Source organism: Euleptes europaea, chromosome 14 (assembly GCF_029931775.1).
Source record: "Euleptes europaea isolate rEulEur1 chromosome 14, rEulEur1.hap1, whole genome shotgun sequence".
NCBI classification, from domain to species: domain Eukaryota; kingdom Metazoa; phylum Chordata; class Lepidosauria; order Squamata; family Sphaerodactylidae; genus Euleptes; species Euleptes europaea.
Genome location: NC_079325.1, coordinates 39,247,925 through 39,261,414, shown reverse-complemented (window position 1 = coordinate 39,261,414; position 13,490 = coordinate 39,247,925). Strand labels below are relative to the sequence as shown.

General features: G+C 46.6%; 1 protein-coding gene across 1 annotated transcript in view; it reads right to left on the bottom strand.

Annotated features, from left to right (window-relative positions):
• The window catches only part of PNPLA7 (patatin like phospholipase domain containing 7), a 107,843-nt gene that overhangs the window by 38,210 nt on the left and 56,143 nt on the right, over positions 1–13,490 (bottom strand). The window contains exons 20-21 of the mRNA XM_056860134.1: positions 7,403–7,463; positions 5,592–5,741 (exon numbers count right to left, since the gene is read on the bottom strand). Of these exons, the coding sequence (XP_056716112.1) occupies positions 5,592–5,741; positions 7,403–7,463 (211 nt within the window). The remainder of the gene's footprint in view (positions 1–5,591; positions 5,742–7,402; positions 7,464–13,490) is intronic.

Sequence of the window (13,490 nt, the reverse complement as noted above, 5' to 3'; positions counted from 1 at the left end):
AGCTTCCAAGAAACACTTGGGGGGGGGGGGAGAGAATTTCTCTGTAGCACAGTTGAAAAGCCTGCTGTATTGCATTACGGTAAAACTAATTTCCAAACTGGATGGCTATACATGACAGGGCCTTTATGGTGGGATTCTCTTATAAGAGGTACATCTGGCACACACCCCCACAAACGTTTAAGACCTTCCTTTTTTTGCCACTCCTTCAGTTTACCCAACTGTGAACCTGAGATAAGCATGGCTGAGCCACTGTTTTTATTACTGTGCCCCCTCCCCATCCAATTCAACACCATCTGTGTTTTAAGGTGCCTTTTCTTTTTTTCCACAATTGTAGGGCTGTCGCTTTAACTATCATTTGACGCATTTCACATTTTATGGTTGAGCATTGTGTTTTTGTAACTGATGTTTTTATTGTCACGTAAATATCAAAGCCACCCCTCTCCGCTGCAGGGCAGGACTGAAACTGTCCTGTGGCAAAAGGTCTAGCGACGCCATTTTAAAAGTAATGGGAAATATTTATCATTGGTCATTGATTCCTCCCCCCCACGACCACTCTTCGGATGCTTATCTGCCGTTCAAAGTTTAGTGCTCAAAACAGCCGCACAGACACGGCAATGTCTCGGCAACCAACACTACCAACCAGCTCCTGCCACGCACGACAGATGCTCTCGTCTGCCAGCAGTTAGAGGACATGAAAACGCATCCCCCAGTAAACAACCTTTTTTCCTCCCACCTCTCGAGTCTGCACTGGGATGAGTCACCGCTCCGGCACAGAAGAAAGCAGCGTGTGCCTCTCACATGCTCAGCTGGCTTCCTTATGGCAATGCGGCTGAGCTGCTGCCTCCATTGGATTTTGTTAGAAGGAAGCTCGTGGGCTGCAGCAGCCCCAGTCGGACTTTCGGATCTCGCGTGGGACTGCACACCATTAATAGCGCCCAAGGATTTCTGGTACTCCGTGAAAGATTCCCAAAGGACAAGTGATTTTTTTAGATGCTTCGCCTCCCCTTTAAAGCGTCACAGTGTTTTAAAAATGCACGTATAACCAGCACATGTTCAAACAACTTTCCACCCCTCCCCATACCTTTTATTTTGTAGTCTGTGAGAGATGAGAACCACCCACTGTCATGAAGTTGCAGTCACTCAGTGAAGCCACCAGGTTCTTAGACTCAGGACTAGCAAGTGGGCTACTTCACACAAGGCATAGTTAACTTACGGAACTCACCGCCTCAGGATGTAGCGTTGGCTACCCGCTTAGATGGTTTTCAAAGGGAACTGAACAGACTGCAACATACATGGTGGAACAGTATATCAGATGATGTATTCTTTCATCATATTTTCATCCCACCCTACCTCCAAGGAGCTCAGGGTGGGGTACAAAATTCTACCCTCCGCATTTTATTCTCACAACAGCCCTGTGAGGTGGGTTTGGCTGAGAGTGCGTCCCGGCCCAAGATCACCTAGTAATCTCCTTGGCTGAGCAGGTACTTGAACAGATGTCTCTTCCCTCACCCCAATCTTACAGGAACCGCTACATCACACTGGCCTTCCTTTGTGGAGAGAGGGGCTATCAGACACAATAGCTAGATGGAACTTGAGAGGCAGAATATCTTCAGGTACTAAATACTGGAGATGAACAGGGGAACAGCTACTATCTTCTTGCCCACTGGCTGGATTTTCAGAGGCCTCTGGCTGGCCACTGGATGCTGGACTAGATGGGCTTCAGTAGAGCTCTAAGCGTCCTACCTGATTCAGCCCAAGTATTACTCTGTCCCTAAATAGCAAGCCCACAAGAAGTGGGATCCTCTGGATCTGAAAGCTAGTAACCAGCCTTGCTGGCTTGTTTTAGCTTAGAAGCTGCCTCCGCAAACACTATTCCTCCCACCCACCCAGACGTCATCCGTTCACGCAAGCAACTCTGATGACGAGGGTCCTTGCGCACAGCAGTGCCTGCCGGGCAAAACTCAAAAGGAAATGGCATCGGCCCATCAAACAAAGCAGCTTTTGATCAGAGCCAGGTCACAGGGCCTCAGCCTTCTTGAAAAAGAACCAGCAGGGGCTTGCAGAACAGAGCAGTGGCTTCTTTGCAGCAAGGCTTAACGAGCCGGTGTTGAAAAAGCCAAGGGCTGCAGCAATGCAACCACAGCCGCTCTTCAGGGTAGGCAGTTACGCGAGATGAACAAAGGACACAGGTGGCGTGCACTAGGTTGCACATTGCGTGTGGCTAAAATTATGAGCGTACAGGGGCCTCTTAACCTCCACCATGGCGAGTGCGTTCCCAACTCAGAGAAAACAACCCCTGGTATTTCCCAAATAAGATGCTAAGGAACAACAAGATGACAGCAAGCTAATCTGACAGCTGTCCTCAGAATAGGGTTCCAAGGTCAAGGCTTAGTGGTAGAAACACCTGCTTTGCATGCAGAGGACACCAGCAGCATTAGAGAAGGCCTCTGGCCTCCAGCAGCCTTTCAAAGTCTTAGGCATACAGGCAACACGGGCCAAGATAAGCCAAGGGCCGTCTCACTCTGGGCGGCGTGGTGGTTATAGTGTCAGGCTAGGATCGAGAGGACCCAGGTTCAAATTACAACTCTGCTATGGAAGCTTGCCGGGTGATCTTGAGCCGGTCACATAGATCCAGCCTAACCTACCTCACAGAAGTTGTGAAGATAAAATGGAGAAGGGGAGAGTGTTACAAGGCACTTTGGGTCCCCTCTGGGGAGAAAAGTAGGATATAGATGAAGAAACTAAAATAACCGGCTTTTTGTTTTCTATGCCTACCTTTACAAACAAATAAAAAACTGGTCACCAAAGCAGCTTACAGCTCAAAATATGAAGTCCAAATTGTAGTGAGGTCTTGGCCCATGCATGATGGAACCATTGCTTCTCTTCCTTCAGCCTCTGCAGTTGAAGCTTGGAGGAAGAAGGGAGGGGACTTAGCTGCAGCTGGATCCAGGCATGACAAAGGAGTGCCTGGCTGCCCTCTGATGGCCCCATTAAAGGCACTAGGAGCTGGATCCAAGCATGAGAAAGGGTGCCTGGCTGCTGCCTCTTCTCCCTCTGGCATCGGCAACACGTCTGCAAGCTGGCCAATGAGAAGTTTACTGGGCTTCTTCTATGGGAAAACTCAGGGCACAGAGGAGTGGCGGCTTTTCCAGGGTTATTTAAGCCTCTTCCCAGCCCCCAGATCACAGAATGCAGAAGTGAGAGCAACAAGGGGTTATTCCCACCAGTCTGCCACACCAGTGGCTGCCCTCCCACCTCCCAGCATCTTACTTTTATTTATTTATTTGCTTCATTTACACTCCACCTTTCTCCCCAATGGGGTCCCAAAGTGGCTAACATCATTTTCTCCTTTTTATCCTCACAACAACTCTGTGAGGTAGACTAGGCTGAGTGTGCGTGACTGGATCAAGGTCACCCAGCAAGCTTCCATGGCAGTGGGAATTTGAACCTGGGTTTCCCAGGTCCAAGACTGACATTTCAACCACTACAACACGCTGGCTTTCCATGAAGCCCTCCATCTCCCTTGTCTGGAGCCCTACATCCTCCTTATTACTTGATGTTTCCCCCAATCACTGCTTGCCAGTCTATTCCTGGCTTCATCTACTGCCTGGGCCTTGAACTACGCGCTTATCATTTCCTTAGTTAAGTGTTGTCTTTGGCCTCAATCCAGACAAGATATATTCCTGGCCTGGGTCCCAAAAGGGACTTATTGCTGGTCATTAGATGTAAACTGACCCAGGCTGATGAATCCCAAATTGCTTCTGCTATTCGACACAGACCAGGAAAAGGAAAGTGGGATGATGCAGACACTTGTAAAATACAGACTAGGGAGGGACTATGGGTAAGTAAAATGATTACATAGGGATCAGGATTTCACTGTTCACCCAGAACTCATTCCCAGGTTTATGTAGCTCTTGACCTATGGTAAAATAAATTAGTGACAGTGCCACTAGCTACGCTAACATACTCAGAGGGCACTATACCATCTCACTCGCAGGGTACGCAGAGTGCTCTGCTGGTCCACTTCAAAAACCAAGAAAACCTTCAGCAGTGCAGATCTTAGGATATTCAACTGACAAAGTTAGCAGGTAACTGCATCACTAAGAGCCTGCTTGCCAGGCCAATTTCAGCAAGCCAGCAAAGCTCTATAGAAAGACACAATAGTGGGTGAGAGAACACCCCTGTGATCAACCTGGAACTGGCTGCATTTTTTTTAGCATTCTTGAACATTCAGATAGCTGGTGGGCATTTGAGATTACCCAATGGGATGTTTGCAAAATGCAGGTACCAGCCTTCCTGCCTGTCCTCCATCTCCTAAACCACAAACTTTACCTTTCCAAACTGGGGTGGAGAGGTGAGAGTAACCTGCAGCAGGGATGGGTCCTTCTTCCCTCTGAATCATTTTTAGAAGCTTCCCCATCATGATTTCCTTCTGAGGTTGATGGGAACTGTAGTTTTCACATCCTTCAAACCTGAACTTGAAGGGACAGAAATTTACAGTTCCAACCACAGCAGCCCAGTAAGGTCTGAGGATGCCCCAAGAGCAGCCAATAGGATGGCAACTGCTACCCAACTGTGCAGACTGAAGTGCAAGTGAAAGACTCCTGTTTTAAATTACCAGCCAATCAACTCAAGTATATGGGGTCCTCAACTCAAGAGAAAACTGACTTTGTGAGCAGAACAAAGTTGGATTTTCAAGCAGGTTATTGGCAAGCATCAGAGCACTCATGATATCATTTGGTCTTTTCACCTCCCCAGTGGTGTACCATTTCATTCTGTGCCTCACAGAGGGAACAAGCCTAGAATGCTATCCTTATCAGTCTGCAAAGAACAAAGGCATTCTTTCCAGCTGGAAAAGTTAGAGCATCACTGCCTGGGCTTCTGGCAGCAAAGGAACACTTAAAAAAATTCAAAGGGACAGAATGCTTCACTTTTAGGATCCCCCCAAAAAAGCACCAAAATGTGTTATGGAACACTTGCCCATAGAGGAACATGCTCTTCTACACAAGTCACTGTTCTGGGCATGTCTCTTGAGAAGAAGGAGGCTAATGCAGAGCATGTCCGGTGCAGACTTGCAACAGGCCGCTTCTTCTGAACGTGGGTATTCCTGCTGAGTCTCTGAGCCACTAGCAACTGCCAGTCACCACCCGAAGCACAGATGGGGCAGAACTGAGCTACCTAGTCTCCCCCTCCAACAAAGGCTGAGTGAAAGATGGCAAGGCCAGAACAGGAGATCATGCAGAGAAGTAAAAGGCAACCTCCTCTACCAGTAGATTCTTGGGATTCAAAGGAGCCTTTAAAGTTGTGTAATTGATTTCTCATGACAGCTTGGGAACTACTGGGTTAGAGAAAGGACAAAGTTAGAAGGGGAGAAAGCATCTGAAGAACGTCGGAGAGACTTAAGATAAACCTGAGTTTACATCTTATTGGAAATCAATAATCATTTACATAGCACCTTAGCATTCAAAGAGTTTCACATATATTACCTTGCCGAGACAGAGCTGAAATCTCCCCCCAAACAGAAAGAGGCTCATGCGTTTCCCTTCCTCCTCCCATCACTGCAAGCACAAGGCAGCCAGCTAAGTTCTTACCAATGGCGCTGAGAGCATGCTTGAGCTCCAAGGTAAAGGTGGCAAGCGGCACATCTTCTGACACAGGCATGATTGCAACAGTGGAGAGGTTGCTGGCTGGGTTGCCGGCGTCCCACTTGCTGCCGGAAGTATGCAGTCCAAGCGGGTGACCTGTGTGTGAGAACAGATCATCGGACACTTACAGGGAGTTCTCTCGCTATGGAACAGCAACGATCAGAGTGAACCTCTTCTCAACCTTATAAAGCGGCACACAGCGCAGAGGCCAGGGATGAGGAGTGAGCAAAATCAGAATCTCTGTGAGCGGGGGGTGGAGGGAGCGCACCAGGTTAATTGGGAAGGATTGCCTGGGAGTCCCCGCCCCAACTCATGGCCCTTGGCAAAAGCAATGAGGTTTCCAGTGTTGGGATTCAGTTGTATTTTATTACTGCCTGGTTCAGGCCTGCCTTCCCATCCTTTTGCAGGACGTCTGGTAGGGCTTTCTGTTCCAGTTCGTTGTGGGGGGGGGGGCTCTTTGAGGGAAAGCTGCTTCCAGTTTGGCCTTCGTTGATTCTTTCATTCTGTGGACTCCTTTGTTGGATTGTGTTGGATTTTGTTATGAACACAACAAGTTCTGGGGTTTATTCTTTTATTCTTCATTTTGACCTCTCCCAGATTAGTGTCTTGACCATTGAACTCTGAAGCTAATTGATGGTTGCCTTTTTATTTCTTAAATTTTAAGGTTTTGTTTTGTTTTTTTGCAATATTCTACATGGACTGTTGCGAGCCACCCTGTGAATACTTCCTGCTGAAAAGCAGGATATAAATCTTTTCACAGCTAAATAAGTGTAGCCTTTCCAAAACAATGTTCTTGACAGTAAATGTGAAGTGCTGAATATGGAAGCCTAAGACAGATGGCAGACACAACGTCAACTTCTTGAAATTCAGTTTTGGGCTTAGAATAGGATGTGTGTGTACACACGTATGTCAATCAACCACGGCGCTTAGCATTACTGACATCAACCATGGCTCTGTTTCATCCAACTCTTAACGAGGGTGACAAGACTGGTTTGCAACCCTGTTCGGTGGCCCTGTGAGGACAAGGAACTGCTGCCCGTGATACCCTTGACCTCAGACAAAAGGAAAAATTTCTTTACTCAGAAAGTAATTCAATAGTGGAATTTGCTGCCAGGGGATGTAGTGATGGCCATGAGCATAGATTGTTTTAAAAGGGGATTAGACAGTCTCATGGAGATTAGGTCCACCAATCGCTACCAGCCACAGTGAGCAAGAGGAACTTCCATATTCAGAGGCATTAAACCTCTGAAGCCCAGTGCTGTTGAGACAACATCAGGGAAAGGCCGTAGCCTCTAATGCCCCGTTTGTTGGCCCTCTGGAACCAACTAGTTGGCTGCTGTGAGAAACAAGTTGCTGGATCACTGGCCTGATCCAACAGGACTCTTCTTGTGCTCCTCAGGGACTCTATTTATCTCACCTACCTGAGCTTCCTTTAGTGGACCTGGCTGCATCCAGGAATGGGAATATTCATGACTGCATCAGGGACCACATCTAGGAAGGGTACATCCATGTTCCAGTCAATGAAAACCAGTCAAACATGAACTCAGGAAAAATAGTGGTTGATGTAGAACTACACAAGGCTCCTGTGCCTGGGAGAGCAACAGGGCAGCTATGACCTTAGCTCTTTAACCAATAACAGAGCTTCATTCAGGTCCCTTCAAACAATTTGTACTGCAGCAAAGGATTTGGCCCTCACACCATTTGTCCGCTTCTTTTGGCCATACCTCCTGTCAGGGGCCCAACATTTAACGACTTACCCCCTTGCTGAAGGCTGCCAAGGATCTTCTCGCCCAGCAAATGGATTAGCCTAGTCACCACCTGGCAGGGAGAGAAGAACGCAGAAACAGCACAGTCAGGGCAACAGCTCCGAGATGGAAGCATCTTGACAGCAGCATCGAGAGTTAGAAGGGGAAATTATAAAACGAGGATGGCCTAGATGTGTAGAGAATTGTGAGCTTTGTGCAGCACAATAGCGCCAAGGGAGGCAATCGGCTCTGTGCTCAACCTTAGCAAAAGACCTGATTTTGCTTTTGAAAAGGGGCGCTAAAGCTCTCTGCTGTTTACATTCTGTTTTTAACTGTTCCTCAGAAGCAGGATTGTTGTACCTTTTAGCAGCAAACTTGATGGCCAAGTGCCTACTTGGAAGACAGAGAAACAGGAACACTCAGAGACAAGTCAGAGACTGATGAATACTCGTGTGGGGCAGGAGGGAAAGAGGACTTCCTGGACATACAGTAAATATTACCTTGTCAATTAAATATTAGACACCCCCCACAAATGGGACTGATGGACAGTGAACACTCTCATTGTCCCCCATGAGACTCTGAATATTGAGGACAACAGTTAAAGGGGAAAAGGGGAGAGGGGAGAAGTTTGCCCCCTCAAGCCCCAAAGAATGTATAATAACTTAGAGAAGAGTACATGCCCTGATGGGTACGTCCCTGAGCTAAAATTCTCCACCACCACCCCACACCAATCCAGGTTTTAAGGAGTTTGAACACTTTGAAACTAAAAGCATCCTGGCAGGGAGATCAATTAGGATTGGAGAGAGTGCTACCGCTGACCTGAATTAACTGCACAAGTGTATACACATTCATCTCCCCCACCCCCACAGACAAGATTTATTTTCAAAGGCAAAACAGGCACAGCCCCCAATAAGTATATAGTATCTTGGAAAGGGAAGGGGATTTGAAATTAGGGTTGGCGGATAGCGGACACATGCCATCTGAGATGGCAATCGCCTCCCGATTATCTGGCCTTTTAATGCAAATGCAGCTTCTAAACCTCACTTATGAGAGCAAATGTGAAAACGCCTGGTAGTATTTTGTTTGTCTGCATATTTTTCTTGGAGAGTTTGGGATGGCATTTGCAGGGTGCTGCCATTCATGGAGGATTGATCCATCCAGGGCAATCAGATTGGCCAAATGGAACCTCCATATTCAGAAGTAGTAAGCCTGTAATTACCCTTCTGCTGTGGGAGTAGTAGGGAGAGCTGACTGCTCAGATTCCCTCAACACTCCATGCCTCTTGTGGGGGGGTGGGGGTGGGCGGCAAGACTCATCAGGGCTCTTCTTTTGCTCTTGGGTCCTGATGCCCATAGCCTAACAACCTTGTGAGGAAGATCAGACAGAAGGATTAACCACTGGTTGAAGGTTATCCAAAGAGCTGCACGGCTGAACGGGATCCGAATCCAGATCTCCTTGGTTCAAATTTCAAATGCTGTCCTACTACACCATTGGAGAAGGGAAGAAAAACTAATATTTCCAGTAGTGTGGGCTACTCTTCGGAGAGTGTGAGTGTGGTTAAGTGTGTCTAGGACTGGGGAGACCCTGCATTCAAAGTTGACGCTTGACCATGAAGGTGTCCTTGGATCAGTTGTTACCTCAAAGGGTACTGCAAGGATAACAATGGTGGTGGGGATGGGGGGGAAAGGAAACACATTTGGTGCTTTGAGCTCCATGGAAGAACATGGGACTTCTGGTGTTGCTGATTTTTACGGCTGAAACTTTGATATTTCACTTTGATTATCTATAGGTTAACAACAAAGGATTAAAAAAATTAATTCAAAGCAAGCTAAATATGTAAGTGTGCTTATTTTTATACAGCACAGAGAATTTAGAAGGTTTTTTCGTGGCAGAATTTCCAGGTGCATGGGGGGGGGGCTAAGTATAAAGAACTCCTGGCCCCATTAATTACTTCCTGAACCCCAGCATCACACAGAGAGGAATTTGTAGGTTACTGCTCAACGCCACCCTCCTTCCCTTGATTAGTTACCCAAAACAGCCCCAGTTTAACTCTGGAAATGTTGTTTCTCCAGAGGCCCTCTGCGAGAGAGCACACAGCGGGTTGCTTACTGCCACTGGGTGAGTCACTCCACTGCTACCATGGCAACGCGCAAGGAACATCAATTTCGGATTTGAGAAAGGCAAGTAGCACGAGATTTCCTTAGAGTTTTCAGTGTGCCGACTGTCTTTCTCATAAAAAGGGCATGTAGTGTTTTTATATATATATATATATATATATATATATATATATATATATATATATATATATATAAAAAAAAAAAATCTGTACATACATATAAAGGAAAGGTTTCTGCTACCATTCTTCTAAGACACCAGTGAAAACGTTGAGTCCTGCCGATATTCCCAGCCGTAAGCTCGAGCTCTTCTGATCTCACTGAGGGTGGCTGGAACATGTGGCATGAGCACTTCTCCGCGAAACAAAAAGCCACTTTAGGCAAAGCAGAGGGGAAAGTTCTAAAGCACACCGGGAAAGGAAAAAGCCCCAGCCTGCCCCTCTGAACTCTGACACACTGCACAAAGGGGCATTTAGAAATTTCCTTGCATTCGGGCTCCAATAGCAGCCAGTCGGATGCCTCTAGAAAGTATGCAAAGAGGGCAAGGAAGGCAATAACCCTCCCGTTTGTCCCCAGAACCTGGGACTCACAGACTGCCTCTGCACTTGGAAGTTCCATTTAAAACAGAAAGGTTGCTAGCCATTCACAGAACTCTCATTCAAAACTGCTTCGGAACTTTTTTTTTAAGTCATCAAGCCAGCAGTCATCACCAGATCCTGCGGTGGTGAATTCAATAAGTTAAATATGCGTTGTTATGAATTACTACTTCAGTTTTGTCTGCTCTGAATCTAATGAAAACCTATTTTGCTGAATCCCTTTCCCACAAAACATTCAAGTATTATGGGACAAACAAAGAACTCTTCATCCACATTCTCCACTCATCATTTTATAAACTTATGGTAAAGGTAAAGGTTTCCTGTGCAAGCACCAGGTCATTCCTGACCCATGGGGTGACGTCACATCCTGACGTTTACTAGGCAGACTCTTGTTTACGGGGTGGTTTGCCAGTGCCTTCCCCAATCATCTTCCCTTTACCCCCAGCAAACTGGGTACTCATTTTACTGAACTCGGAAGGATGGAAGGCCGAGTCAAACTTGAGCCGGCTACCTGAAACCGACATTCGTCGGGATCGAACTCAGGTCGTGAGCAGAGCTTGGACTGTAGTACTGCAGCTTACCACTGCGCCACGGGGCTTATGACCCCCCCTTTTGTCCTGAACCCTTTCACCTTTCCTTGCAGGGAATTTGCCCCAACCAACTGAATTGTTTTGGTAGCCCTTTCCCAGCTCTACATTAACCATAAACTGAATCACTGGGAAGCAGTCACTCTGAAGCCGAGCATCTCTCATCCTGCACACGCCTACAGCGGCAGAGCCCACACCGCAAGAGCAACCGCAGTGCCTACATTAGGAGACCCAAACAACCTTGCTGCTCCCCAAGGACTCGTTCGTTTCCTCCGGGGCACAGAGAACTAATTTATTGCAGCCTCCAGAGATGCCTCTGGATTTATGTGCAGCATCTACAGGGCTCATAATGGTTCTCTGAGGTTCACTGCTCAGTTACCCTTTTAGCAAAACAGGAGGTGAAGAGGGGAAGGGAGCATCTGAGGTGTAGAAAAACCACTGACTGTTATTACTTTATGCCAGGAACACTTTGCAACCACAAAGAAAAATCAGGATGACAAGCATGGCAATAATTTGCGCAGAACAAAACGTGACCAATTGAAGAGGCATACCAAGCTACAGATAGTCTGCCCAACGGTCCATTTATCCCAGCATTGTCTCTTCTGAATGGCACAGGGATGGAGGTTTATTGGAAAAAAATATCTATTTAACAAATTTCTATACCGCATTTTGAAAGCTAACTTTCAAAGTGGTTTAACAATTTTTAAGAACAATGCAAATTATAAATGCAACCAGCATTAAAACACAACCCTGCATCCTGGATTGGAAAGCAGGAGTCAAAATGGAGCCTCCCCTCCCTCCAGCAAGCACAGGACTGTGTACATAATTCCCCCAACAACCCTGGGAGGTAGGGTTACTTTTGGCCGAGTTTGACTCAGGAACACGCCATCAAGTTTCACAGCTGACCAAGATTTGAACCCAGCTCCCCCTGGTACAAATCCAGCACTTTAGTTACTACACCACAGTGACCCTACTTTTTTTTTTTAATAAAGTATTGGTCAAGACCAAGAGAAGATGACATGGTGGCCCCTTAAAGACCCATACATTTATTGCAGCATTACAGAGGGAAGCTCTGACTCCTACGCCCTGCTTGTAGGTTTCCCTGGGCCACTTGACTGACCACTGTGCAAAACAGAATGCGACACTGGATGGACCCTTAGTCTTAACCCACAGGGTTCTTCTTATGGTTTGATATTTTCAGCACATTTTGAGGAGGAGGAGGAGTTGGTTTTTATATGCCGACTTTCTCTACCACTTAAGGCAGAATCAAACCAGCTTACAATCACCTTCCCTTCCCCTCCCCACAACAGACACCCTGTGAGGTAGGTGGGGCTGAGAGAGAATGACTTGCCCAAGGTCACCCAGCTGGCTTCGTGTGGAGGAGTGGGGAAACCAATCCATTTCACCAGATTAGCCTCCGCCTCTCATGTGGAGGAGTGGGGAATCAAACCCGGTTCTCCAGATCAGACTCCACAGCTCCAAACCACTACACTACACTGGCTCTTAGCCACTACACCACACTGGCTCTCATTCTGGGCTTTCCAGGATGGGACAGGCTTCAAATCAGAGAGAGAGAAAAATCCCACCTCTGGTCCCTTTAAGGCCCAGCTGGAAACCGGGGGCTGAAATACAGATTTAACTGATGCATCCCTGTTTCATTCTACTGCACACATCTAACCATCTGCCTGCTAGAAATTTCAATTTCCTTTTCTTTTAAGCTTCACCACCGACCCTGATCCTTATGTTGGATCCCTGGGGAAGGGTCCAAAGCACACACACACACACCCACAGCCTGTGGCAATCTATTCCCATCTGTGCTCGTGAAAAGCCAAGTTCTAGCTAACAGAACAGCTTTTACTCAAACTAACTGACCAGCAAAGTTGTGGGAGCCCATTTTATACAAAATAATGATAGTTAAGAGGCCTCTTTTCCCTCTAAATTCAGAGGGTTATTGGGGCAAATGTCAGACTTGGGTTTTTGTCCTGCCTGTTCCAGATTACCAGCACAGGAAATGTTTTAAAATAAGAATCAAGCACAACTGAATGCAAAACATCACTCCTCCTAAAAAAAGAACTTAGTGGTCCTGTGCTTGAAATGGGCCACTGGCAGATAAGTAAAGGTATTTGTATACACGGGAGGACTCCTGAAGCATGCAGGGGGAGGAAAGTCAGTAAATAAAAAGGAAGAACAAAAATAGTCTAATGGAAAGAGAGCACGCTCATTGCCCTCCAGGCAGTCTACAATGTTGAGGGCAGTGAAATCAAAAGAAGTAAAACAAGGGCAGGCAAGAAATGGCCCTAGGTGACCCCTCCAACAGTTCTACAGGCTACAATATAGAGGAGGATGCTGGCAAACTAGGGGCATAGCGGTGCACAGTAAAGGTACAACCAAGACACAACTGCTAGAGACTACTGAACTCGGGGCAAAAGTTAGCGGTTTCCTGCTCACTTAAGTTCTAAACTTCAATAGCCAGCACAATACAGCAACTAAGCTACTGTTCCAACCAGAGGGTGAAGCAAGTAGCTGAATTCTGTGCCGCAATATATAAGATCTGTAAGACAAAGCTGGGGCTTGGTAACTGTTTAAATTATATAAACTGTCCATGAATCATATATCCTACAGTTTTAGTTACTGTATATTCTCCAATTTTAATTCAGTAACTGATATGTTTTTAATGGCATTTGCCGTATTAATAAATGAATCTGAAGCTACTGTTCCCCACTCCTCACAAGACCCAAAATTGCGTGTAGAGGTTTTTAAAATACAATAAAGATGACAATCCGAGGCCCAGCAAATGCCCTGG